Consider the following 27,525-nt stretch of genomic DNA (forward strand, 5'->3'; position numbering starts at 1 on the left):
TTTAAAGTGAAAAATTGTGGGAGCAGGGAATTCCCAATTTGCAGAAAATAAAGAAATTTTTGCTTCATCGATCACAGTTAAAGCTTTTTTCAAATTTTTTTTTTTATCTGCTTCTCCATTGATATTGTGTCAAAGAATCTCACATCACACCAAACTTTGGCGTCACGAATATTACAAATGGCAAATATAAAAACCACTTAAAGGTAAATGAGACATAAACAAATGTATAAACAATGCATCAGATTAAATTAAACCACTTAATGGTAAATAATTGATTAGATTACTTTGAAGTTTTTATTAGACAATTGATATGAAGGATCTCATAATATTTAATGGAACCTGCACATCATGAGGGAAAAAACACCGCACTTGCTGGAGTCTTAGGGTTTAATTTTTTTAAGTTGTTTGATGCATTAATTAGGACAATCCTTTTGTAATAAATATTCATCTAATCTTATCTTTAACATATTTTGCCGGAAAATATTAAAACTTATTAGCTAGAAATTTAACAAATTCCAAACTTTACTTCTATTTATAAAGAAATGAATAAGAAATCCAAGAGAATATTTAATAATGCATACCAACATTTAATATATAGTACTAAAGGGAAAAGCTTTGATGATAAAAACTAATGATATGTATAATAATTAACACTTCTATATTTTTTTTAAATAAATGGGATCAGAGGAAGGATGAAGTATTGTATTTGTATATATAGAAAGTTAAAAGTGATATAATAATAAAATAGCACCTCCTGCACCTTGAATTTGACGAATCATTGGACAAACAAGCTGTTGAAATTGTCAATGTGCGATATTTGAAATCTCATTTTATTCAATGTGCGACACATGCATTCCATAATCCCCGTCTCAGTACTCAGAATATTGATCCGACAAACACGCGCAAAGTTTCAAACGTTATCATTCATATATATATATATATATATATATATTATGCGTTGAGAGAAAAAATTGAAAGATCTACCTATCATGATATTAAAAATATTCATTAAACCAATTAAGATGTTAATTCAAATATTAATGGTGAAAATTATATTCGAACTATAATCTAGTTATAAATAAAATATTTTATTAAATTGATTAAAACATTGGTCTATTGGTTTATCAATTTATCGATTCAACCAAACCTGTTAACTTTTATTTTCATACTACAACCTATTGCTCTCATTTTTTAGAGTTGTATTTGACATATTTATTTAACATGATTACAAATCTCATAACTCAAATTTAAGAATCTAGAATAAATTAATTCAACTCTTTTAATTAGTTGAACCAAATGTTTTTTGATAAAGTTATTTTTTAATAGTAATTACTAATTACTAATTACTAATATATAATATATAATTCATTACCAGAAAAGAGAGAGACACTGGCTGTTCAACTATTGAAGGAGTGTTTTCAATATGATCTATGATTATATTATATTTTATTTTATTAGAAGTCTTTTCTATCCCCGGCATATATAAATCTTAGTCTTGATTATTAGACTAAGTGTGGGGTGCGTGTGTGTAGCTATCAACTCGGCGAGCATATTGTTTTTCGCACTACAGAAATATTGGTACATTATATTTGGCTTTTCTCATATTTCTCGTTCTCTTTTCTCAAAAGGGGAATGAAGTAGGCCTCCATGGCCACACACGTGTCATTAGCAATCCTAATTAAAACATCTTAAAGGTTCATTAATTACTACAATCAATGTCTTGCAAGTGGCAATCACGTACCCTTGCTTATCCAAAATCCACAACTTGGAATTATTTTATGTTAATCAGGGGACCATTTGTTACATTCCACGTGAAGAAAGCGAAGCAGCCCTCCAACTTGTAATTTTTTTTAATAATATTAATATATTTAAATAAATTAATCATCATCAATACTCATTACTCAATATAATGTCAACATTTTAAACTTCATACTCTTTACTTCGTCAGTGTCATATGCGGATCAGATATCGCGTTAATTGCTCATTCATCCCTCTCACAGTGGTTGGTCTAATTAGAAACAGAAATTAAAGGAGTAATTTTCAGTTTTAAAACTGACAATATGTTTCCAAATGATTTATGAAATAAAGAGGTTGTATATAATTTAAAATGTAACAGTATACTAAAAACGCCAAAACGAATTTTCCTTTTATGATCGTACAGAGCAAGTGAAATGGTTGAATAAAACCAAAACCTTTAATCAGCAATCATGAGTCTTATGCCATTAGGTCATGAGATCGTTGGCTTAAAGTAAATATTCTACAGCCGCACCAATATATATAACTGAGAAGATAATAATATATGTGAGATGTTTTTTGATGTTAATTCACTATTTTTTTCTTTTTTTTCCCCCCATCGTGTCGTATTCTAATAATATAGACTAGGGAGGAAAAGACAAACTTTTGTTTTATTTTACTTAAAGAAAAAATATACAACTTTCTCGAAGTTTTTTTAATTACCTACAAGTATATTTTTATTAAAAATAATTCTACTTAAGATATAATTACATGCTAGATATGACAATTTTATTGGAGGCAATCTCTTATTGAAGTTGAATCATATAACCTTGGATGGGTTTTGATGCAAAGTGTTGACCCAAACAACACATTTTTGTTACAGGCCCTAACAACATTGGTGAAAAAGGATTCCAAAAACAAGGAAGCCCAATGACGAGACAACGCAATGAAGAATCTTTTTCAATGGCTAAAAAGAGAAATGATCGATGCATGTAGTGGGGAATATGAAGCGCCAGGCTTTTTGGTCACTTCCCCACGAAGGCATCATACAGAGAGAAAATTAAAGCACAGTGTATTCCTTCATTCCCAAACTCTGAAATGAACAACCAACAATTTTAATCACACGAATTAAGCAACAAAAGCAGAAGCACCTGGTGCTGTCAATGAGTCAAACTCAAATTAGCCATAGTTGAGACGAAATATGTCATTCTGCACATAGAAGCATTCTGCTGCTGGAATCAAGTGAAACATCTGTAGCCACCACAATTTCCCAACCTTCATGTCAGTTTAACTTGAAGCATCTATATGATGAAAGATATATAATGTTGATCATGATATAACTAACTCCATTTCAGAAGTATATAATGCTTCATCTCTGTAATGAAACACAGGAAGCAAATGTAGCAGAATTGAAAGAGAAGGAGAAGAGAAGACGACCTGGCTAAACCTGAGATGATGCTCCTCTCCCGCCAACTGGAGGCTGCCACTGACAAAGACAACAACGCCGCCTCCCGCCGGCGCCGATGGCTGAGAATCAATGGTGCTGATCACGTGCCGGCATTGATCAAATGGAAGCTGGGTAAGCTTGGAAGAGATTTCACTCACCCCACATATTCTCTGTCCCTCAAAGGTCATCAAAGAGGTGTCCCTATACAGAGAAGATAGTGAAGCCCTATCGTTATCAAACAAGTGGTAGTAATGATCCACAAATGCCCTTCCCACCATTTCAGCAGGTTCCTCCATTTTTGTTCCTTAGTTCCCTGCCTTCCACACACAGCTAAGACTTGCAAGTGCTAGATGTGATCCCTTATGGATCCTCTCTCTATATATCCAAACCCAGAAATTTACAAGGTGGTGGACTTTTTGATAAAGGGAAATACCCATATGGGAAGTAAGCTGAAAGTGAAAAAGATGACGCTGCAACTGCTGTTGATTTGGCACATGATGTCCAATTTGCCACCGTTTTGTTGCTGAGCAGAGCATGGCTTCTATGGAGACCTAGGGTAAAAGGGTAACTTGATTGCCTCAATGGCAGGGGAATCCACTCTGCTGTGTTTATACGCTAAGTTGCTGCGATAAAAGAGTGAAAAAAGTTGAAGTTTGCTTAGCAAAGTCTATTTAGCATCAAGACCTGATTTTTCATTTTTGTGATAACAAAGCTGTACTTCAATATTTTTATTTTAAGGGACACAAAGACCACGTCTTTTTTAATAATAAGGAGGCAAAATCTTTAATATAAAAAATAGAAGTAAAGCAATCACTATTTTAATAAATGTTTCTGGGGATATATAATTAAGTGTAGACTTAGGCATTGGGAAAGAAGTAAAGCAAACACTATTTTAATAAATGAGAAGAGAAAAGACGATCGTGGGGGGCTGCGTTGGGCGTGAAGGAAACGCTTCTTGTTGCATTTCTGAGAGCCGAAAGTACATTTGGAATATATTCCTTTTTCTCAAAAAAAGGAAACAGTGAGTCACACTTGAAAAGCAGAACCAATAAAGGACTAGGAATGCATGCTTATGTGTGATGTTCATCAGCTTTGACGGTATGGAAATGGATGTAGTCACTAAGAAAAAAACTGGAACATTCAGCAACATGCCAATATTAAATGCAGAGCCAAGTTGTGCATTCGGACCATACCACGATAAGTTTCAACTTTCATATGCTGCAAGAAATTGCGGAATCAAAATCTGATAGATTCATTAGTAAATTTCAATGTAAACATGTTCAGTTTCAGCGCAGTTCATTAGTGGTTTTCAGCAAGGACGTGAAGATAAATTGTGGAATCTGTATCTGATAGATTCATTAATAAATTTCAATGCAAACATGCTCAGTTTCAGAGCAGTTTATTAGTGATTTTCAAGAAGGAAGTGAAGCATAAATTCATATAAAGTGTTTTCTTTCTGGCAAGGCCAATCAATGTATGCTCACTAACTTGATTTGTTTGCTTCTGCTTCAAACGTAGAAATATTTACAGTGCCAGAGATTCAAGCCACAGAGTGATACACTTTGTGAATAGAGAAAATACTGAGTCTCACTCACACACCCAATGGGATTATCGATTGAAGGTGTCTCCTATAGTTGTATCAGACTTTGAAAACCACTAATGATATGAGCAGAACCCAGAGGATTGGAACGCATAACAATTTTCATCCAACACCACATATAACTAGTTTATAAAGCTAAGTCCCGAATGCACTTGCATTATGGTTGAGACCATAAAGCATTACAAAAATCCCTTAATCTCATAAGGACTAGAATTATAATTCCACATATTCAGTTCCAAGCATTGCGTGACATAAAAAATAAGAGTAAAATTCTTCCTTAAAATGCTCAAACTATCTGTAGTCTTGACTTTTTTAAAAAGCACTGAAATTCAAGAAAAATTGTGTACCGTTCATAGAAAGGTGAGGCTTTTAAAATTTGATCATATAAGATCTCAAGTTCAAGCCCTGCAAACAGAAAAAATGCAGAGAAAACTAAACATTCCCGTTTATTACCTTTCAAGTGCCAAGTAATCTAAGGCATTCTGTCCTCAGTTAAACAATGAGAACTGAGAATACATGACCTAAAAAATTCTCAAACTTTGCGGGCAAAGAAACAAAAGGGAATAGTACTATTGGATCGTCCCTAATCTCCACGCCAACTTGAAGGCCAATATCCATGAACGGAATAACCAGACTTCCAGTTGCTCAAGAACACCACCCACCTCACTGCCCAAAAACAGAACAATAGCGCAAAGATCATAACCACCCTTTGCGTCGTCACATTGTTAACCTTCACTAGTGCTTGTGTTACATACCCCAATAACAGACCCACGATTGTATAAAAGAACCCTACACAAAAACCTTCTAGCCCAAGCTGCATTCCTGGTCCCCTGTAGAATACCGTAAACTTGGACCTATCTTTTCGATCCACCAAAAACATCGGCACCTTCCTTATGATGTTGTGCATCGCCCCCGAAACGCTAAAGAAGTACACCAAAACAGCGCCTGTTAACCATACCCTCGGGTCGTGAAGAATTGTCTGACCCACTATGATATTCTTCACTAACCAGATCAAGAATCCGATTCCGATTAGTATCAATTTGTTTCTGGAAATAATCGGGGGTCGATGGATTGGACCCACGGCGAGGTTGGTCTTCATTTCAATGAATTCAGCCATGGATTCAGCGAGACGGGACCAATCTCCCTGATCAATCTGATATGAATCTTCAAGGCTTTGATAAGGGGCAACGATACGAAGGTGAGGGAGGGCATCGACGCCGAAGAGAGAGAAACTCTCTTTGGATTCTCTGAAATCGAGTTTGCAGAAGAACAATTTCGCGTGTGAAAGGGAAGAAGGGTGTCGACTGTTGCCAATGTAGGAGGAAGCGACGAGTTCAAATTCACGGAGCATATCTTTGAGGCGGAGGTCAGGATTGTTGTGGAGTAGAATGGCGTCGAAGAAGACGACGACCCAGTAGGGTCTTGGGGTTTCGACGGAAGTGAGGAATCGGGAGACGGATTCATCGTTGAGGTGAATTACACCGGATTTCGATTTAGATTGAAGGGCAAGAAGCTCGCGCACTCGATGGTCGGCAGATTCGGACGAAGCATTGAAGGCAACGAGAGAGCAGATAGCGAAGAAGAGCAGGAAAGATGGGATTTTGGGAAATGGGGTCATCGTTAGAGAAGCGATTTGTTTCCAAGAAGAGAGGCAAGCCCTACGAAGGCATGGAGCTTTTCATCATGCATGCAAGGCGCAACAACTTTAATATACTTGCACTACACAGGAATTGGTTTATATGAGCACCATGGCGCGAATACAATGCCGTTTGACAGTGTTTTCCCAACCCCCTCCTTTTTAACCACAAATTTATTATAATAATAATAAATAAATATTATCAAATTATTATTTTTATATTTAATAAAAAAATAAATATTAAGATGTTAAAATTAAATCTGAACAGATTAATTCATTAAAATTTAATTTAAATAGTTCATATATAAATTTTGATCTGAACAATTCAGAATTGTATTGAAATAATTAAAATTGTAACTAAAAATATTTTTTTTTATTTTACTAATTTTGTACATTTTTTATCTATGAGAGATAATATCATTCAAGGCATAATCAGGAATTAAATATAAGTATTTTTTCAATAAAAATTCAAACATTAATTTATTACAGTGTAAGAAACTAGTTCATTTTATTAGACTCAACTCCAATTTTAAATTATTCAAATTATTTTTTATTTTTTTAGTATAATTTTCAATGTTCAAACTAAAATTTTTATTTAAACTATTCAGGTTTAATTTTAACATCTTAATATTTATTAATTTATTAAATATTAAAATAATAATTTTATAATAATCATTTATTATTATAATAAATTAATAATAAATTTGTGGTTTAAAAAAAGTAAAAAAAAATACTATCAAACAGCAGTGTTTTAATGCTAAGCACCATGATATTTATTTTAGGATAAGTACCACAGTGATAAGCATTGAAACTGAATCCCACTGCGCACGAGGACTGGGATAAGGCATCTACAATTCAATTCTACTCGTAGGGCACCATTCGATTCTACGTGTAGGGCACTAATGTGTGTGTATTTTTATGATTTTTTTTTTTTAAAAAATAAAAAGGCAACGATGAAACTGTACAAAAATAAAATTAAGTTTAGGTGGATCAGCTAAAAGCGAGTCCTGCATTCTAAAGGCAGTGACGGATGAGAAAGAAAATCTATCAAACAATTTTGTGACATGGTGCCCCCCACGCCAAAACAAAAAAATTATCAGAGTCTGGAGGTGAATCATCATAAATAATTGTGTTGAAATTGACAAAATATTTTTTATTTTATTTTATTTTTTCTTTTTTTCGGGGCGGGGATGGGATCACCCCTACATGTCCCCCTGTAGAACCATCCCCACATGGTTGATGTGTATTGTGTTAAATTTAAAATATTATTTTATATTAATTTATTAAAATAAAAAATTATAAAATAATTTTAATAAATTTTTTATTTGATCTAGATTTAATTTAAAGAGTTTAATTTAATATTAAAATTTTTTATAATTAATATATATTGATTATCTATGTAAACTTTATATAGTCCACCAATTCAGGTATAATATTTTAACTGTATAGAATACATTTAAAAAATTTAAAATATTCAATTATAAAAAATTTAATATTAAATTAAGTCTAAATTAAATTAAAAAAATTCATTAAAATTATTTTATAACTTTTATAGCCTTTTATTTTAATAAATTAATATAAAATAATATTTTAAATTTGGACCGTCTAAATTAAAATATGAATGAGCACTGCATGCCCATCCAAGAGATGAACAGGAAAACCATTTTCAGAGTTATATTGATCATTTTTACCTGTGAATACTTTTTCTTGTCCAGTCATTTTTTATTGTCGAGTAAAATAATTTACTTTTTTGGACAAAATAAATAAGAAAACACTCAACCTCTTTTTTCCCTACAAGCCTACAACTTCGCGCAACGTATCTTGCATGATAAAACGGTGTTATTTACTTTATTTTTTTTGACCTATGTTATTGTGAGACGCCGTTACGCTGTTCTTGTGATAGAGGAACAAGTAAAACAAGAACAATGATTAGAAATGGTCAATGATTGCACATGACAGACAATAATGATTATATAAGAAGTCAAGAAAGCTGAAGCTGCAACTCTTCACTGCCTCCTACTTCTGAAAATTGACACGTCATACAAACCACCGATCTTTCTATACAAGTCCCTAAATTCCCAACATTATATACTGAAAAATGCACAGGATGACTTCTTCACGTGTGCTAGAAGCTGATAATCATGCAAAACCAGATATCAAACGTTTATACTTGGGTTTATCTGGTTTAAGCCCCATCTTCAACATTTCATCATGCAGTTTCATGGCCTTTCTAAGTTCCTTCACTTTACACAGCTCACGTATCATTATTACAAAACCCTCACTGCTAAGTAAATCCTGTCTTCTCATGTAGTCAAACACTTTATCAGCTTCCTCAATCTTCCTCGCTACAAAAAGTCTATTGAGAAATACATTATAAGCCGTGACATCCAAACTCGCATTCAACTGCTCTATCTTACAATGCAGTTCAATGGCTGAATCAACTTGCCTGCTATTGCAGTAGTGCTTCATCAATAAGCTACAGAAACAAGAATCAGGCACAATGCCTCTATCTAGAAGAGCACCCAGCAAATCCTCTGCTTCTCTCCATCTACCTTTATTACACAGAGATGTCATAAACTTGGACAAGTTTGATGAATAAGGAAGAAATCCTCTTCTTACAATGTCCTTCAACAGTTCAAAACCTTCCACTTCTACACACTGATCTTCTTCACAGAGAAAATTAGCCAGTGCTTGATAATTGCCATAGTCCAAAGTAAGACCTCTCTGAGAAGTTATATTATATACAGAAATTGCTTCCCTGATTCTCCTCTCCCTGGATAGTGCTCTTAGTAAACACCCATAAGTACGGTCCTGCAAGCTAATATTCTCCTGACAAGCCCCCCTAAAGAACATTTCTGCGGCAAATGTCTTGCCGATATCACTCAGTTTTTGAACCACTAAATCGTAGTTGAATGATGATGAGCACTTGGGAAGAAGTCCCTTCTCTACCATTGTATTGATTATCCTCTCCACAACTTCAACATCATCAAGTTTACATGCTCCATCGAGGATTGAACTGTAAGTAACAAAATCAGGCGTAAGTTTCCTAGTACTCATTTCATTCAAGGCATCAAATGCAGACTTGAAGTCTCCTTTATCACTATAACAACCAATGACAATATTATAAATTTTCGAATCATAAATCCCAGAGTCTAACAATCTGCCAATTGTGTCAAACTTTCCATTTTTACTCAAAATCTGAGTAACAATTGACAACGTAGAGCGACCAAGTCTATAGCCGAAGCGAATCAAGGCACCATAGAGACACCAAGCCAGCCGAATCTTGTTCTCTCTCTGCAAAGCATCAAGAAGCGCATTGCAGGATCGAACCGTGGGAGCACAACCACGAAGCCTCATCGACCTAAATACCTCTAACCCTTCCATGAAAAGATCCTTTTCCGAATAACGTTCAATAACAAAACTTAGCACAACAGATAATGAATCTCTAGTTCTACCTTTACTCACTCTGACCATACTCTCTGAAATAGCAGGTGCAGGGTATTCCCGAATCAAAGAATCCAAGAGGAGTTTTGCAGATGGATAAAGACCAGAACCAACGGCTATTCGAATGACATGACAGTAGGATTTGAGATCAGGCCGGAACCCTAGATATGATTTGGCCCAATGCAAGAAATGCAGTGAGATTTGAGGCTGAGTTTGGATATTGTGGAGGATTTGGAGGAACAGAGATGGGTTAAGTTTAGAGGAGAGATTGAGGCTCTGGAGGAGGGACATCCAGTTGCGTCTCTGCAAGAGAGTGGAAGAGATTTGGGAAGCGAGTTGATTTTGTTGGATTTGGGTCCTCCAGTTGCGAGAAGTGGCGAAGGATCTGGAGAAATTTGGAGACTTGGGAAGATACATATGGGGCCAGATGACCTGGGCGAAGTGCCCTGTTGCGTCGATAACATTGCGAGGAACCGAAGGATTTTGTTTTTGTTTTTGTGGTTTTTTTTTGGGTGGGGGGGGGAGAGGTGGAGTTTGGATTCCAAAGGGTGGTAGTTGATAATATTAATTAATAAATAGCATTTTTAAAAATCAAACCAAGTCTTTTTAAGAGAACAGGAGAATTTAAATTTATTTTTAGTATTTCACAAATTTATAACTTACAATGTGAAGATGAGAAACTTGGGTTTGCTTATAGTTGACAAACAATGGTGCTGTTAATTTTTAATCATCAATGCGATTGCCATTTGCGACTTGCAAATCTCATTTTTTAGTCACCGTCCTTCAGATTCAGTGCAAGCACAGGCAGGGCAATACTCGGAAGTCCTGGAGCATGTGCTGCTTACAAATATTAATGTGATGATTAGTTTATATAAGATTAATGATCCATTGCTGGCACTCAGACACATACAAGCAGTATTGGCAGCAGAAGCATCTTACTTATTTCTCAGAAGGCGCATTCATGGCCTTGAGGTCTTCTGATCATCAACTAACTTACCCCATGAAGGGTTATTTTGGTCTGCAAATGGTGCGCACTGCAATTTGTGAATTCTGTGCATATTTTTGTCACTGACGATTATACATCTAAGCAGAGTTCCCTGTTAACGGGATTCTTTGTAGTTGTGGCAGAAGAGACCTCGCATAGAATGTACAAAAAGTCACAAATCCATCACAAACTTTTGAAACTCTGGTATTTCCTCCTCTAGCCAAGTAACACAACTGCTACTGTTCATTTGAGGTTCACAATAATCACTTTGATATGGTTCAGTAGCATCAAGATTGTTGGCCCAAAAAATAGTACCATCAAGATTGGAGTTAACATCAATGACATCAATAATTCTCAAGTCCAGATTGGCTCCATCATCAAACACCTATCGAAAGTCTTACAGTTCACACTTCTTATATTTTGCCTCTTGGCTTTTCCGCAACCTTTTATTAAAAAAAAGAAAATAATTCTCAGGTTCCAATATTATACTGTTTATACCACCATCGCTTCTAGTCTTGTGCAACCAAATTTCTTTGATTGTTCCTCCTGGAGTGGAGTCTCAGTCATTGTAGAACAGTTGACGAATTTCATTTACTATTTTACTTTACACAGCCAATAATTTCGTTCTCATTTTCCCAACATCATTTCTTTACTAGCATCCAGAAAGAGTCCACACTCATCGAGTCATTATGAAAGGGCAATTTCTAAACGCATGGCTCATGACACACTTAAATGCCAAACAACAATAACTCGCAAGATTAAGCTTCGGCAGAGAAGTGTTTGGATGCCAAAGTATGAGATTTCTAAACAACCAAAGGAAGAAATTTAGGTGAAATCCAATTCAAGAAAAGATAAATTGTAGGCACCGGTTGACGCAATCTGCAGGAAAATCAAAGCAGGTTGCACGGAAGGTGGCCCTTTTGAAAAATCAAAAGCTTTTGATATTAGAGAAGGGTCTCTGAAAAAGCCAAATCATATGCCATTTCCCTCTTCTCCCCTTCTCATTATCATAAGACCAACCTCAAGGTTCAGTCACAAGAAAAAGAAAAGTAAAATGTGAGAAGCTCGGTAAGCAGATTTATCGACAGAGACCCAAGAAAGATCTCACAACAGCCGGCCAGTTAGCTTCTTAGATCGGTTTGATTTGGCTACAGCCGCTATGGCACATTCAAGAACAAGGGCACTTTAGTTTATAATGATTACTCCCTTTCCTTGGTACATGTAGCCTTCCCTCACACCATGAATCCAAGGATTCGTGATGAGAGACAACTAACCCAGGAGCAATTAGATTCTACCAAATAACTTTCTTTCGAATAACTGGAAAAATGAGAGAGCATAAAAAGTGCAAAGGTCAGGGTACAAAACAAATCAGATCAGAATAGCGAAGCGACAGGAGAGAAATAGCTGAAAAGGAGAGGTATTGAAGTAAAAGAAAGAGTTCGGGGTTAAGAAACTGAAGGAAAGGAGACACGATTAGCAGCTTCGCCCTCCCGCGAGTTAAAAAGATGAGTCGGAAGTTCAACTCAAGAACTCATTTTATACTGATGTTTTCACAAACCCTAGAATCTTGACCCTTCAGCGCAAGGATTTGATCAAATCATGGCCATCCAAACTCATTAAAGGGTCATGTTAATATATATAAAATAAAATCATTTAGCTAAAATGTCATCTTTTCGTGACTTTTTTTATTCTCCTTTCTTTTTTATTGCGTCAAGCTCAAAATAAATTTATTCTAATATTTATTTAATTTGAAATATGTTATTATATACTTCATGATCTTTAAAATAAAAATTATCTATTTTTAAAAAAATTATTTCTAATATTTTAAAAAAATTCAAATACCAGTATTTACTATTTTTCTTTAAAGTATGCATTTATAATTTATTATTATACTTTTATCTGCTCAGTACATTTTCTTTAAAAAAACATATTCGGCTTAGATGTTCGGGAAGCAATTACTTCAAATATCAATTGAATCCTTTCTTCAAAAATGTTCATTCATTCATTACTTCTACCTTGACATGCTCTGATCAAACGCTAATTTATGTAACATCTTATTAGGACTTAGTTTCAGGTGAGTTTGCTATCAGCTATGCCACATTCAAGATCAGGGGCATCAAATCACCACTTCCACCTTCCCCTTTGTACTCGTAACCTTCACTCGCACAACTCAATCAAAAGGGGAAAAAAATCAAATAACAAAAAAACTGAGAAAGCATTTATTGATTTGCCAAGGACAAGCATAACAATATTTTGTTGGCAAGAGCAGAGGAACGAAGAAGCATCTCCCAAGAACCCTAACCAAGAGAGACTATGTAAGTATACTCTCAGTACTCATTGGTGCGTCCAAAGGAAAAAGCATCGCGGTCCGCCACTTGATATTGTCATGAAAATAGATTGTATTACAAAGAATGATGGTACAAAAGGCACAAATCACGGCCTTCCAGGTTACACAGAAGCCATCCAACATTTAAACTACGAAGCGCTGCTTTTGTTCTTTACAGGTTCCGTTACAAAGATATCAGTATCATCTAGACAACTATCCAGAAAAACAAAGCTGTTAAGCACCTAAAAGAAGATGTGGCATCTTGCACACGACTGGTGTCCACTATACATTGCTTTGCTTGTAAAGCTTGGTGTCAAGAACTTGTTTACCACACATCGCACAAACTCCTGAAACACAACACAACTCTCGAGTTTAGTATTCTTACTGGAAAGCAAAAACGTCTGTCTAGTTTCAGAACATCTCCAAAACAAGTTGTACCTTTAGAGTAAGCACAGGTGTGGCAATACTTCGCATCCTGGTGCACCTGCTGCTTGCAGATAATGCACTTAGTGTTTCCGTAAGGGGTCCATCTGCAAGCAAATCAAAGCAATAATAAATTAACACAACATTTATGATCCAAACATGTATGCCTAACCAATTCATAAACAAAATGAGAGAATGCCACCACCTCAGCATTCTGCCAAGCAGCCAAGGTGCCACGTTTCACATCATGCAAACACACTTTAGACGACAAAATAACTATAAAACTATTGACATCTAAATATGAGATGGAAGTATAAGAAGCGATTGGTTAGTCTCAAATTCATAAATTTTGAACCCTCCTTATTAATAATATTTTGATTGTGTCATGTTTCATGTCCTCTGTCCATACTTTAACTAAGCTTACAGTAAGCATCAACTTGTAAAACTGGTAAACTATTGACTTCTATAAACGAAATGGAATATGAGCAGCCAAAACTAGTCTTTTCTACGGCCTTAAAATATTTTGAACCAGTAACCAATATATAAAAAGTATTCATGTGCAACAATCAGAAATTCAATTTTACTTGTCAGAGAAGACTGACCACCCTGGGAGAAAAGGGGGCGGGATTCTAGACACCTGAAATAAAATAAAACTTCAACGACACAGCAAACTAGTACTTCGACTAGTAACTACAAACAGAAATTGTTGTGGCATATAAACAGTTGGTGCGTTGGAATGTTGGATGTTAGAGGCATTACAAGAGCATATGTAAAATCACAATATCCCAAGAGAAAACGAGAGAAGAAAGAAGCAGGGGTCATAACTTCAATTTTGCCCACAACTTAATCGTTCCCTCTCTAGGAGATACAATCGCAACGTCTGCAACATATAGTTGATAAAATAAAGCATAATTGAATAATACGCAATAACAAGTGACATTCACCGCCTGTATAATTTTGTAAAATTATGACAGAACTTGTTCGAGAATAGCGTCTGTCATAGCAAGAATCGATAGACACAACTGGAAGGTCATGTTGAACAGCAAAACAACAAGGGAGTTAATTTTCATTAAAAAAATTGCATATATATCACGTAGAATCTTTCACCTGATCATTACAAATGATATCGATCAAAGAGTCAAAGCATGCTTCTTAAATCCCTTTAGCATACCCAATAAGAAAAAGAAAGGAAAAATAAAAATATGAACTTGAATTTTGACGTGCCTGTTCTTCTTCGAGAGAAGCTTGTTTTCGTTGATCTTCCGGCCACCGCCCTCAGTAGTATTGCTAGCGCCTTCTTTCCACTTATCTGGTACTATCACCTTCGATAATTTCTTCTCGCCTGAAAGAAAAAAATCATAATCAGAATACAGAAAACTGCACCAGTGGCTCCTTTGCCACTCAGATTTTCAGAAAATTTCCCCAAAAAAAATTCCAGTGGAACTACAAATTACAACGAAAGGCGAGGAACTTACACTTCTCGCAGACCATTGCGATCGTCGATGGCTCTAATTCCCGATGATAAACTTGCAGTGTAAGTGATCGATTCGACGAATCCCTAACCTAAACCCTATCGCACCTACGACCGAATGATGTCGTTTAAGCAGTGCGAATCTTGATGGCAATCGTTAAATTAAACGACAGGTCCAGATCTTGATAGAAATTTTCAACCCTCTATCAAAAATGAATTGACAAAATTACCCTCGACAAAACTTTCAAGTTTTAACGCGTGTCGTCGTATACAGGATTAACAAAATGCTAATCTGAGCCGTTGGATTATTATTTTGTAGTGTATAATTCCAATCCTCTTTGGTTATGTACCCAACCCAACCCAACCCATTTATCTTTGCTTTATCTAAGTACACGTGGACAATATGATTGTCTTTGCTCAATACTTCCCTGTTATTATAATTTTCCCAATGTCTTTGATCAGCTTTTCCCCAGATGCTCGCCAATGCAGCTTTCAAAAAAAATTGATTTTAACACTGATAATCGCTTATTGGCAAAAGGTGGTGTTTGAATATTTTTTTAGTTAATCAATTTTTTTAGCAAAAAAATCGATTACTTGCCTAACCAAACAGGCACTAAGAGATTACACTGGCACTAAATGAGTGACACAGAGCCATAGTCAAATGTACATGAAGAATAACAGAGTTGGAATGAAGGCAGGCAAAACTATAAAATCCAAGCCAACTATCTACTAATTTCGTTATATATGATTGAAACACATTCTTTTTGCAAATGGTAACAATATCCTATCCTAAGACACCAAAAGGGGACTGCATCATGGGCAACAACAAAGGAGGAAGCTTTTTCGATTTCGGGTTTAAAAGAAAGATTGTCAAATGGAGAGAAAATTGAAACTAAAGGAAGAAACTATCAAAAACGTATCTTTTAAGTTTCAAAATTTAAAATGAAACCATATTAGTTTTTATAAAAATTTGATGTAAAGCTGACATGATTTCAAGTTTTCACGTTGGTTGTAGAAGCAATTAATATGAAAACATATGGAAAATTTTCACCTAAGTCTCCCAGGGCAAATTAAATTATTAAAAGATCTCATAACATGTATAAAATATTATCAAATTTTAAATCTTGTGTATTTATAATTGAGCAGAGGAAAAAGACAATTGGACAAATGAAAATGACAACTTAATATTAAACTCATATATGAATTGTCATTTTTATTCGCCCAATTATAAATATCTTTTGTCAAGTTATAAATGTCTAAAAATTGAAATTTAAAAATATTTTTTATATTTTATGAAATCTCTTAATAATTAAATTTTTTTTATGGGATTTAAGTGTTATTTTTTCATGTTTTCCTATCGGTTTTTCACAAAATCAATGTAAAAACTTTTGCATATAATTACAATTTTACCCCATTTTTTTGCTATGGTTTTTTTAAATAATTGATGTTAAAAGACGATGTAAAAAAGTTACTCTGTAATAGTGATTATATGTTAACCATGCTCGGATCTTAGTGTTGAAAGTTGAAACTATAAACCAATTAAAACGACACACACGCACCGAAATCAAAGTTCTATCAGCAGATGCCCATTGTTGGACGATACAAAACTTCGAAGAAATTAGGCAGCAGAATCTTCCGCATAGTAAGGACCCCTTAGTTTAATATAATATAATAAAATAAAACACAATTTTTTTGTCAAAAAATTCTAATCACTGGTACAAATTTAACTTTTTACAAGGAATTTTTTTCATTAGGCAAACAATTAAAAAAACAAGGTGGTTACTTAAGAAACCGAAATAAAAAACTTTTTAAATTTTTACATCATCTTTCTCCTCTTACAAGAATGTTATATTTTACAATTTTTTTCTCATCAATGGGATTTTCTCTACAATTTCCTCTATTTTTCTAGCTCGAAATCACATATCTTTAGCAATGTTAATCCTCCCCACCTATTACAACCATCTTCTCAAAACTCCATCATCAATTTCTTTAAAATTAATTCCATCTATTAGTTTGGTAGAGGCATTGATTCTAAGCATTTTTCTTAGGCTTAAGTCATTAAGGTAAGTTTGTCTAATTTCATTCCCACCCTCTAATCTCTTCTTTAAATTAGTTTTTTTTAGAGTTTATGGTTAGGGTTTTTGTTTTTAAGGATACCCAACTATTGGGTAGGAATTTTATGGTGATTTTGAAGTTAAATAGATGTTATTTAGATTATTTTCTCGATAATTATGATGATATGGAGGTTAAATTCAAAACCTTAGACTAAATGGGTAGATTTTTATAATGTTTGAGGGTTTAGAGGCTAAATAAGTGATATGTAAAAATTCTAAATTATAATTTAGACAAAAATTTTACCAGTTAAACATTAAATCTTAAGTCAACTTGTACAAATATAAAAATATTGCCCTCCTGGTATATTTTGCACTGGACTTTATGTTGATCATGTTATTGTCACATTGCATTTCTTTTGTATGGTGTTTCATCAAGAGAGTCAAAGCTAACCCAAACCTAACACACCACTTCTTTCTTTACCTAAGTTTCTTTTTTTTTTTTTTCACTATGTTGCCAAATATATATATATATATATATATATGTCCACCTTGCTTTGTGACCAATTGAAAACTTAATTAAATCAAGGTCTAATAATTATCTATTATCTATTTTGAGGCGATGTGGAACTAAACTTATTTATATATGCAACCTGTTTGATTTCCTGCTAATATTTAAATTTTTTTTGATTAATCACTAATCAGACTTTAAAAATCAAGTGTTTGATGCTGTGAATGGATTCTCACTGTTATCTCAAATTGGATTAGATATAAATTCTTATTTTGTTCATTATTTGAGAAACAAGATACTAGTTTGATGATGATTCTCCCTTGATTAAGGATAAGGTATGCCCGTGGTGGATATCGTGCTCTTAATATAGTAATAAGTTTATTGTTTTGGTTGTAGAAATACCTTGAACCAGATGACCTTGATTCTAGAAATCTACTTATTTTGGTTGCATACATTACCCCATCGACATACCTTAGGCAACATACTTTATGGAGATTCTATGAGTTCAGATAGTTTTAGATAATTTTAATGAGTTTTTTAGTTTAAGACAAATCTTGGATACCTTATGTATATTTTTGGATAGTTAATTGTAACAATTTTAATTGTTGAAAACTTTAAATGAATTATATTGGATAGTTAATAATTTTGATAATTAAAATTGATTGTGTTGTTTGGATGAAAATTTTATATGATTTATACTATCTAGCTGGTTATATTTGTGTATAAGGATGAAAAAATATATACAAATATTATATATATATATATAAAATTATTTTTTTACATTGGTTACAACCATAATTAATGTAAAAAACTCACTTTCTATATCAGTTATATCGATATGTAAAAAGTGAGGGAATTATTTATTTTTTTAAAACATTAATTGTTTATAACATTGTCTTGTGAATGATATAAAAAGTCATTTTTATTTACTGTAAAAAGCTTTTTCTATTATAGTGAATTTTTAATAATGTGAATTAATAATGATGTTAGTCAAAATAAAAATAAGTGTTCACAGTGCCTACAATAATTTCATCCCCAACTAACACATCAAGCATTGCCAATCTGAAAATTGAGTTAAAATTATAAAATAAAGCTTTGTCAACATAAATTGAATCAAATTATTTGGAAAGTTTTTTTAGTTAACATAAATTTGTTAAGCTTCGTTGTCAAACATTCATAGAATTCTGCAGCGTACCTTATACTTGAAGCAGATCATTAAAGTATTTAACTAGTTATCTTAACAACATTAGGTTCTTTAAACTTAAGTAAACTATATGCTTTATTGTAAACAATATTCTGTATACTGTAAGTGAATCAATTAAATCAATGATGACATTATTTCACAGCATACAATTTGAAGACAAAATGGGGATGTGGGAAAAATAAAGAATAGAGAAGAATTGAATTTAATCCCAAGGGCTGAGAGAGCACTCCTCAGGCAAAGTAGGATATCGTTCAGAATCGTTGCAATAATCATAAATAACCATATTTCTCTGAACCCAGGCATAGTCCTTCTTCTGATCATCAGAAAGGTGCCAAGCATTGTACTGATCCCACCAGTTCTTGGTAGTGGTGGACACACAATCTGGGTATGGATCCTCCCATTGACAAGCATCCACACTGAAATCTTTGTACGATGACACGAACGGTGCTAGCTTCCAGTTCGTCTTCTCCAGCCCTCCTCTCGTCGCCCAGTCATCTGCATTCCATATGCTCGAGAACAGAAACATCGGTTTCTCGTTCGGGAAGAAGCTGTTTGGCTTCCCATTGTTCTTGTACACTCTCAGCGGAACTCTGTCCACAAAAAACCTGCCTTCCCCAAATCCCACAATCACCTGATGTGTTCTCATGGAACTGAGTTTCTTGATTGGAAAATGGGGACAATGAGGAGAAAGGGAACTTACACGAGCTGGTGATCGTTCCATAGAACAGAGTAAGTGTGGTAGTCCTCGGTGGGGTCGAACCAGAGCATGTGCCTCATCTCACGGCCTCCAGTTCCATTCTTGTACACGTTTGTCTGAATCAAGTAAGGCTGCCCTGTCCTGTTTCCTAAGAACTCAAAATCAATCTCGTCTCTTTCTGGCCCTGCTCCATTCTCGCTGCACATCTGCATCAATTTCAATTCAATTCATGATCTCCCACATGAGAAAGGTAGTATTTTGGTACATTCTTGAATTTGAATGACTTACATAATAAGCTGTCACCACACCAGCAGAATCGCCTCCAACTAGCTTCAGCTTCATGCTGAACCATCCAAATCTGTAGCGTTGTTTCGTTTGGAACCCGCATCCTATTCACCGAAAAAGTTACATCGACAAGGTTTGAACTTGGTGCATTGATCAAACAATTGACCTTCATAAATAAGGTAAACCACCCTGAATGACACGTTGAGCTGATGAGTTACCTGTTTCTTTGTCGAGAGAGAGATACCAGATCTGGCCATCTTCGGAGGTGGTGAAGTGTTCCTTGGACCACATTATGCTGAAGTTGTCTTCGAAGGATCCTTTGGAGATGCCTGCTTGGGATGCAGCCGCCATGGCCATGAGAGCTGCAAAGAGAAGGATCATGGATAGTGATGCAGAAACTGGGCTTGAAGGGGTGTCCATGGCGGGCGGATGAGGGAAGATTTTGGAGTGAAAGGGATTAGATCTGTGACTGAAAGAGAGAGAGAGGTGTAGAATAAATTGGGGGGGGGGGGGGGGAATGATTTGAAAATAATTTAGAGCATCCAGTTGTAATCTTGTAATGTCATATGCCATTGTTCCCCAGTTTCTTGTTGGACCCAAGCTCGCGTATCGACGCTAAAATCAATAAAATATCTGCCTGTGGGTTGGGGGGGGGGGGTTTTGAGGATTGGAAAAGGGTTATAACGGGAAATGGGGATTAAAATAAAGGGGGAGTGAGGGGGGTGGCCCTGTGGGGTCTGTAAGTCTATTAGGTTACATGGAAACAACGTGGGAGTGTGATCCTTGGAATTACATTCTGTGCTCGTCAAGAACAATCATAACTTTTCATTTCAACTTTATTTAATCCTTATTGTTTATTTAAATTAATTTTTAAATATTTTTAATATTATATTTATTAATATAAAAAATATAAAAATATAAAAAATTTAATATATCTGTTTATAATCAATTTGGTCAATTTAATCTAACAATCCAACTTAATGTTAAAAAAATTTATAATTTTATAATTTGAATATATAGATAGATTTTATACAATTCAAGTATAATTTAGATAATCTTATTTGATATTAAAAAATTATAAATTTTATAAATTAATTATTTAAATGTACTCTAAATAATATGAGTTTAATATTATAATTTTTATATTTTGTATTTTAATAAATGTAATATTAAAAATATTAAAAAAAATTAATTTAAATAAACGGTATGAATTAAATAAGGTTGAAATGGAGGGACAGGAAAAACGCAGACGTGTGATCCTTCTGGTTTTCGAATTCAAAATTCTTGACAGCTGCATTCCGCTGTCCGCCCAGCCTTCTTACTCCAATCATTATATTATAGTATTACTATATACTATTTTATTTAGATCGAATTTAATAATAGATAATTAAATTATATATATCTTGAAAGGTTGGGGTTGAATAGAATATATAAAAAAATAGGGAGAATTATAAATAAAGAACTAATAAAATATTAATATTAAATTATAATTTCTTCACAATTAAAATTTCTAGATTCAGTATATCTTATTTCATGTTTCAGTATTAAAATCTTTAAAAACTCTTGATTTGACATTATTTTTTTAATAAAATCTTTAGGTATCATTTCACTAATAAACTAACAAAGTCATGGCAACAATGGTGAATTCTTCACTGAATTAATGTACTTGCATTGGAGAAAGTAAAATTGTATTTGCTTTATAGATCTATCGGGGGGTTACGCTGCTTTTTGAGAGTAATACGATACTTTCTTCTTTAATAAAAAAGACCAGGGGAAAATCATGTGAAAGATAACAATTAAATTTAGTCAGAATTCAAAAGGTTTCTACGTTTTAAAATAATTCATTTAAAATTTTAATATCTATATGATTAAGTACAGTTGGATCTACGAGCTAGTTTGTGAACTTCTCTAAAATATAGTTAAATGTAATAATCTAGTATCTCATGATAAGATCTTTGATTTTTATGATGGTTTTATAAAGAGGTTGATTTTAACAAAAATTGAACCCTTCAAGAATATCCAAAAATTCTACAACAATACTGAAATAATAATAAAGGTATTTAGAAAATTTTTTTATCCAGTCTTCTTGATCACCGTGAATGAGAGCTCGACAAACAGCGTTACCTTTTACATTGACGGAGCCATTAGCGGAGGACACCATTTATGACACTCCTTCCAAGAAGAAGATGTTTGCCAACCATCGAGGTGATTGAGGAAACAAATAAAGCAAAGCTTATGGGGGTTAATGGTCTTATAAAGTTTAAGAAGATGACCGACCAACCAACATCCCCAACACTTTTAGCCACGAACCCTAATTAATGGAAAATATAGATCAGCGTTTTTTTTAGCTTTTCTTCACTGCACACTCCATGTGATAAGTCTAAGATTAAATATGTCTCATTCAATCTACGAGGAGTGCAAGACTTTATCACATGGCCTCGAGTACACTGCATCCCATGACCAATTCAACTCAATCATTTCATTTTATTTTTAAGCTTAAAACAATACATATATGCCATTAGCCAGCGTGCATGTTTCTTGTCCTGTCACTCTACCTTAAACTAATGCTATATTCGAGTCCGTTCGAGCAGTCTTTTACGTTATGATGAATGGAATGGGTTATGGATCCATCAGCACTGTGCCCCTATTCCTTTGAGCATTTGCACATGGCAATGTGGCTTTCCACAATGGTGTCTAGTCATTAGTTCTTATAATTATTGGAGAATGACACCGGACACCAGAAGCGTGCATGTGCCTGGACTTGGTCAACGTTAATATTGGTTGACTTCTCGAGATAGCTGATGAAAACAACATTACTAAACACGCCCTTGGAGCCCCTATATGATCTTAGGTTGGTGATTTACTATTGTGTAAATTGGCCCATATCCCAATAGGCCCAATTTGTCCACTCAAGCTATACACATAATAGTTGGGAATGGGTGTCGCGTTAAGCCCATTTGGCAAGAAAACATAACTTTGCAGCGCTATTTGAAAGTGTATTCTTAGATGATCTTTTGGCATTGCTACTAGGACATTTGCGTTTACATTTATGACTTATATGTTGAAGCCCATTATTTTAGAGATCCATCATACTTTTTGGGAGTAAGAGTCTAGCTGAAACCCGGGGTCTTTTAAATCTTATAATATTTTTAAGTGGTTATATAAAGCTTAACCTAAAAATTTTACGGGTGTTATCCATTTCATGCAATCTACGGAAACTTAGAAACTAGTCAATTAAAATGAATTCACCTATTAATCTACTATACATTGCTCAGATTGTGACGTGCTCTTTGTGGCTGATAGCTGTAGACACCCAAAGTGGAAATCACAGGCATAATCCTAAAACATTATGAAGATGAATTCCTTACCAAAAGATGATGACAGAGATAAATATCTTATAAATCTGGGTGACTTACAAATGGCATATCACTAATATCACCTGATTCATTTGTACTTATGTGGTACTACTGTACATCTCATCTCCTTTTTCTTCGCCTTCCTTTCACTGCTTTTTGCTTGGTGGGGTGAACCTGCTTTTTTCTTTTGGAAAAAGCTGATATGATATCCCATATCTGATATAATATCTCCACTACCCCTGATAGCGAAAACCCCACCTTTCTCCACCGTTCAAACTCTATCTCCGCCTTCTCATAGCTATTCACTCTCAGATTTTTCATTCAGATATTTCCTTCTTGTCTTCCCAGAAAGGTCTCGCTCGTTCTGTTTATAAACCCCTTCCTTCTTATTCACTTCGCAATATCAATCTCTTCCTTCTTCTTCTTCTTCTTCTTCTTCAATTCATTTCAACACCAAATCACAGTATGGCTGCCATGGCCACTGCAACCCTAACCTCCTCCATCTCTTCCAACCCCAAATCTTCTTTCTTCCACAGTAAGATACCTTCATCTGTTTCTTCTCGCTTCACGCCTGTCAAATCCTCCATCTCAATGTCCCTAAACTCTCCCTCCTACGACCTCAATTCGTTCACCTTCCAGCCCATCAAAGAATCCATTGTCTCCCGGGAAATGACACGCCGTTACATGACCGACATGATCACCTACGCCGACACCGACGTCATCGTGGTCGGAGCCGGCTCTGCCGGCCTCTCCTGCGCCTATGAGCTCAGCAAGAATCCCTCAGTACAAGTGGCCATCATCGAACAATCCGTCAGCCCTGGCGGCGGCGCGTGGCTCGGTGGGCAGCTCTTCTCGGCCATGGTGGTCCGAAAGCCGGCCCACCAGTTCCTGGACGAGCTCGGCGTGGAGTACGACGAGGCTGAGGACTACGTGGTCATCAAACACGCGGCCCTTTTCACGTCGACTATCATGAGCAAGCTTCTGTCACGGCAGAACGTGAAGCTGTTCAACGCGGTGGCGGCGGAGGATTTGATCGTGAAGGAGGGGAAGGTGGCAGGGGTGGTGACCAACTGGGCGCTGGTGTCGATGAACCACGACACTCAGTCGTGCATGGACCCTAACGTGATGGAGGCGAAGGTAGTGGTAAGCTCGTGCGGGCACGACGGGCCGTTCGGAGCGACGGGAGTGAAGAGATTGAAGAGCATAGGGATGATCGACAGCGTGCCAGGAATGAAGGCTCTGGACATGAATGCTGCCGAGGATGCTATTGTTCGATTGACCAGGGAGGTCGTGCCCGGAATGATTGTCACCGGCATGGAAGTTGCAGAGATTGACGGAGCCCCAAGAATGGTACGTTCATATATCTATCTATATATATATATATAATCAGTGAATTAAAGAACAAATTAAAAGAAAGCTTTTTTTGCCTCGTAATTGAAAAGAGAGATTCATGAACATGTGGAATGATTTGTTGTGACAGGGTCCAACGTTTGGAGCGATGATGATATCGGGGCAGAAGGCGGCGCATTTGGCGTTGAAGGCACTGGGGAAGAACAATGCCATAGATGGAACATGCGAGCTTGGAAGACAAGAACAACCCGAGCTTGTTTATGCTTCCGCTGAAATCGATCAAGACATCGTTGATGCTTAGAAACTTAGCTCACCATTAAATATCTTCGGTTTTTTCCCCTTTTCATCTCTGTTTCGCTTCTTCTTCTGTTTGGTTACCCCACTCTTATTATCTGGGAATAAACCTAGAAAATCGACAGTCTTTTTTACATGGAGCAAACACAGACTTTTGTTCGATTGTGCCTTGTGTTTACTATGGATTCACTTCACCTAAAATATATACATAAAATAAAAAGATAAACATAAAAAATGTGGTCATCGGAGCTACATTATCTAAAATAGGGTCCACCCTTCTATAACCATTTCTCACCTTAATTTTATAATTTAGGTGAAGTGCACTTTAGCATATCTATATTCAAAGTTAGTGTAACTGTAAAATTAAGATTTGGATCAGTAAGCATAACTTAAATTTTCTCACTCAGAATATCTCATGTATATGATAATAACAATTCGATTTAATTAAACAATTGTAAAAGATTTTGTATTTAATATTTTAAAAGTAACAAGTCTCAAATTTATGGCTGTGTATTTGCCTATTTGGTTTTCCTCAGGTAAGAAAACTTTAAAAAGTTAAAATAAGATGATGTACATGAAAGGTCCAATTTTTTTGCCCTGTTTGGCAACCATGAGCGTGGAAGAATGAAAGTTGAAGAAGAATCCAATTCTTTTGTTGCATGGAACTAAAATTGAAAGTTACAAATTGATTTCCTGTGGACAGCATACTTTGCTTGAAAATACATCCGCCGTGTTTCGGCAAAAGGAGCCCTTGGATTTGCTTCTGCACAAACATGGTTTTGACCGTTTTCAATAACGTACACCCTGCGTCGTTTATATATCGAGTATACAAAACTAGAGATTGTGTTACATTGAATTGAGCGATAACTTGGACTGAGAAACACGAAAGAATTCAAGTTGAGGAGGGGAAGCTGACATTGAAAACAAGCAATGTTGGTATGAATTAATGTCTAAAGAAACATTGACTATTCCAATATTATTGTGCTTCAGATCATTCTCATTGCTCTCTTCCATCCTTCATATAGTTTTTCTCTTTGGCGCGATACAAATTTTGGTATTGATAACAAGATGGCTGCGCGCGCTTAATGTATCTAAAGTCAGATGTCAAAAGTGTTCGCACTTATTTGGAGCATCATGGCACGTCTGAATATGACGCTAGGTTTTTAACCGTCATATTTCCTTCAACTCTCGCTTCCTCTTTATATGACAGGTTTTATTATAGTAACCATTATATTTTGGATTATCAATTTTTTTAATTTTCGTAGCAGTGAAGGGTTTACATGCCGCCCTCTTTTTTAAGCACCATGCTTCAGAACTTGTTATTTCTGCAGGCATTTTATTTGAGGAAGATGTGAAAGAAGATTGTGAAGGCATGGGTCAAGAAGACAAAAACAAATTATTGCAAAAAGCAAAAAACACTGGAGTGAAGGCAGTTTAGTTCCTGCTTGCAATTTTTTTATTTGGGTAAAGCAAACCTGCTTGCATGAAGTACGCAATCTCATGGCAGACATTCTATGATTTTTTTTTTCTTTTTGCATCAGTTGGGCTTGGATGTTCGGATGACGAATCTTCTGCAAACAGTGGTCTTTTCGGGTCACAGGACCTTTTTCTAATAGTTGTCCAGTTGGAAGCTGTAAAAAACAAATAAGCATGTATCAACCAAAAAGAAGAAGAAAAAATAAGCAACCTTGTCTCCCACCTTCTCTTGTTGGGAAAGAAGCATCGTATATTCAGTATTATAGACTAATCATGTACATCTAATTCAAGTGGGGACTCAAATAGGAGGGCGCTATCCTTTTTTTTTTTGATCGAGAAGCTTGATGGTGAACTTGAAACCTTGTTTAAGGAGTGTTGAGTTACTTAAGGCTCAGCCCTACCATCATTAATATGTAGCTTTGGGAGATTTATCGTGTTTTCCGCTTACTGTTAATTTGCTCCTGTCACAGTAGCTGTCTCTTGGGGAAGAGAGAAGATTTTTGATGCTGCTCTGCCTTAGTGGTTGGGAAAGTGAATGGTCGTAGCGACTCAATTCTATTAAAAGGCAAGAAGGGCTGAAACAATGAAAAAGTTGAAAAGTAAACACAATCAAAATATTCAAAGGGGCACCATGGACCCACACATATTGACAAGGTTGGGCCATTCCGAAGCTGTTTACCAGCAAAGACAAGCATTCGTGGCTGGGGTGGGATTCCCTCTTGGAGTAGGATCTTTGCCCTGACGTGCTCTATTGTATCAAAGCTCCACAGCTGCAGGGTAATGGTGTTACTGTTTCCGGACTTGACCAAAAATTTGCATTCCTTCACGGAGCTTGTTATAATCCGCTTCGCTACAACAGATCGCGAGACCAAATCGGGGGCTTAGGGATTCTTTGATAACCAAAGCACATGACCCAAGAGGGCCTTTTCCTATTACAATGTCATACGTGTACAATTGACTTTGACGTGCCAACGAATTGTAATGCAATCTTTAACAGACCGTCTCTGTTTGGTCAGTTATAAAATTGAAGGGATGACTATTTCTAAGCTCTCCGGAGAGAATGAGAACAAAAAGTCAGCAGATCTTGCGTCTGTCCCCTTACGGTGATGAGAACCACCATGATAAGATTTGTACGGTTTAAATTTTAATATGAACAGTTCAGATTTAATGTTTTTCATTATTATTTTATATTTATTAAAATAAAGATTGTATAAATTTCTTTAATGAATAGTTTA

General features: G+C 35.3%; 7 protein-coding genes and 1 non-coding gene across 8 annotated transcripts; 1 reads left to right on the forward strand and 7 right to left on the reverse strand.

The window, feature by feature from the left end:
- Positions 1-2,540: 2,540 nt before the first annotated feature.
- Positions 2,541-3,750, reverse strand: LOC129298856 (nuclear transport factor 2B-like). Its single transcript, XM_054937297.1, has 2 exons — positions 3,172-3,750; positions 2,541-2,985 (listed from the first exon to the last, which is right to left on the reverse strand). The coding sequence occupies exons 1-2, from the start codon at positions 3,475-3,477 to the stop codon at positions 2,914-2,916; spliced, it is 378 nt and encodes a 125-aa protein (XP_054793272.1). The 5' UTR covers positions 3,478-3,750; the 3' UTR covers positions 2,541-2,913.
- Positions 3,751-5,210: 1,460 nt separating this feature from the next.
- On the reverse strand, positions 5,211-6,399 carry LOC129298849 (probable dolichyl-diphosphooligosaccharide--protein glycosyltransferase subunit 3B). The gene has a single exon (XM_054937291.1). The coding sequence runs from the start codon at positions 6,397-6,399 to the stop codon at positions 5,365-5,367; it is 1,035 nt and encodes a 344-aa protein (XP_054793266.1). The 3' UTR covers positions 5,211-5,364.
- Positions 6,400-8,346: 1,947 nt separating this feature from the next.
- Positions 8,347-9,979, reverse strand: LOC129298855 (pentatricopeptide repeat-containing protein At4g21170-like). The gene is made up of 2 exons (XM_054937296.1): positions 9,873-9,979; positions 8,347-9,433 (listed from the first exon to the last, which is right to left on the reverse strand). Exon 2 carries the CDS (start codon positions 9,367-9,369, stop codon positions 8,557-8,559), a length of 813 nt encoding a protein of 270 aa, XP_054793271.1. The 5' UTR covers positions 9,370-9,433; positions 9,873-9,979; the 3' UTR covers positions 8,347-8,556.
- Positions 9,378-10,278, reverse strand: LOC129298848 (pentatricopeptide repeat-containing protein At4g21170-like). Its single transcript, XM_054937290.1, has 2 exons — positions 9,528-10,278; positions 9,378-9,433 (listed from the first exon to the last, which is right to left on the reverse strand). The coding sequence occupies exons 1-2, from the start codon at positions 10,276-10,278 to the stop codon at positions 9,378-9,380; spliced, it is 807 nt and encodes a 268-aa protein (XP_054793265.1).
- A 1,620-nt stretch (positions 10,279-11,898) lies between these two features.
- Positions 11,899-12,003, reverse strand: LOC129298857 (small nucleolar RNA snoR109). The gene has a single exon (XR_008590429.1). It is a non-coding gene; the product is annotated as a small nucleolar RNA snoR109 (small nucleolar RNA).
- Positions 12,004-13,042: 1,039 nt separating this feature from the next.
- LOC129298850 (uncharacterized) lies at positions 13,043-15,230 on the reverse strand. Its single transcript, XM_054937292.1, has 4 exons — positions 15,071-15,230; positions 14,820-14,937; positions 13,611-13,702; positions 13,043-13,519 (listed from the first exon to the last, which is right to left on the reverse strand). Exons 1-4 carry the CDS (start codon positions 15,084-15,086, stop codon positions 13,455-13,457), a joined length of 291 nt encoding a protein of 96 aa, XP_054793267.1. The 5' UTR covers positions 15,087-15,230; the 3' UTR covers positions 13,043-13,454.
- Positions 15,231-18,938: 3,708 nt separating this feature from the next.
- Positions 18,939-20,325, reverse strand: LOC129298851 (probable xyloglucan endotransglucosylase/hydrolase protein 8). The gene is made up of 4 exons (XM_054937293.1): positions 20,033-20,325; positions 19,818-19,918; positions 19,533-19,735; positions 18,939-19,437 (listed from the first exon to the last, which is right to left on the reverse strand). Exons 1-4 carry the CDS (start codon positions 20,232-20,234, stop codon positions 19,035-19,037), a joined length of 909 nt encoding a protein of 302 aa, XP_054793268.1. The 5' UTR covers positions 20,235-20,325; the 3' UTR covers positions 18,939-19,034.
- Positions 20,326-23,533: 3,208 nt separating this feature from the next.
- LOC129298852 (thiamine thiazole synthase 2, chloroplastic-like) lies at positions 23,534-24,976 on the forward strand. Its single transcript, XM_054937294.1, has 2 exons — positions 23,534-24,520; positions 24,651-24,976. Exons 1-2 carry the CDS (start codon positions 23,636-23,638, stop codon positions 24,819-24,821), a joined length of 1,056 nt encoding a protein of 351 aa, XP_054793269.1. The 5' UTR covers positions 23,534-23,635; the 3' UTR covers positions 24,822-24,976.
- Positions 24,977-27,525: the final 2,549 nt, after the last annotated feature.

This window comes from Prosopis cineraria, unplaced genomic scaffold (assembly GCF_029017545.1).
Source record: "Prosopis cineraria cultivar Desert tree isolate PC_DT_omini unplaced genomic scaffold, ASM2901754v1 PC938, whole genome shotgun sequence".
In the NCBI taxonomy this organism is placed as follows: Eukaryota; Viridiplantae; Streptophyta; class Magnoliopsida; order Fabales; family Fabaceae; genus Prosopis; species Prosopis cineraria.

Bases quoted from the DNA above. Each gene is read 5' to 3' on its own strand.
- LOC129298856 (XM_054937297.1), bottom strand. From the start codon at position 3,477: ATGGAGGAACCTGCTGAAATGGTGGGAAGGGCATTTGTGGATCATTAC. The intron at 2,986-3,171 runs GTCGTCTTCTCT...TGGTGGCTACAG, and splicing joins ATCATCTCAGGTTTAGCCAG to ATGTTTCACTTGATTCCAGC.
- LOC129298849 (XM_054937291.1), bottom strand. From the start codon at position 6,399: ATGACCCCATTTCCCAAAATCCCATCTTTCCTGCTCTTCTTCGCTATC.
- LOC129298855 (XM_054937296.1), bottom strand. From the start codon at position 9,369: ATGGTAGAGAAGGGACTTCTTCCCAAGTGCTCATCATCATTCAACTAC.
- LOC129298848 (XM_054937290.1), bottom strand. From the start codon at position 10,278: ATGTATCTTCCCAAGTCTCCAAATTTCTCCAGATCCTTCGCCACTTCT. The intron at 9,434-9,527 runs GTTGTTATAGTG...TGTTACTTACAG, and splicing joins AATTTATAATATTGTCATTG to TTCAATCCTCGATGGAGCAT.
- LOC129298850 (XM_054937292.1), bottom strand. The intron at 13,703-14,819 runs GCACGTCAAAAT...ATTTGCTTGCAG, and splicing joins CTTCTCTCGAAGAAGAACAG to ATGGACCCCTTACGGAAACA. The intron at 13,520-13,610 runs GTACAACTTGTT...GTTGTGTTTCAG, and splicing joins CACCTGTGCTTACTCTAAAG to GAGTTTGTGCGATGTGTGGT.
- LOC129298851 (XM_054937293.1), bottom strand. From the start codon at position 20,234: ATGGACACCCCTTCAAGCCCAGTTTCTGCATCACTATCCATGATCCTT. The intron at 19,919-20,032 runs GTAACTCATCAG...TTCGGTGAATAG, and splicing joins CTCTCTCGACAAAGAAACAG to GATGCGGGTTCCAAACGAAA. The intron at 19,438-19,532 runs GTAAGTTCCCTT...TGGGGAAGGCAG, and splicing joins TGGAACGATCACCAGCTCGT to GTTTTTTGTGGACAGAGTTC.
- LOC129298852 (XM_054937294.1), top strand. From the start codon at position 23,636: ATGGCTGCCATGGCCACTGCAACCCTAACCTCCTCCATCTCTTCCAAC. The intron at 24,521-24,650 runs GTACGTTCATAT...TTGTTGTGACAG, and splicing joins TTGACGGAGCCCCAAGAATG to GGTCCAACGTTTGGAGCGAT.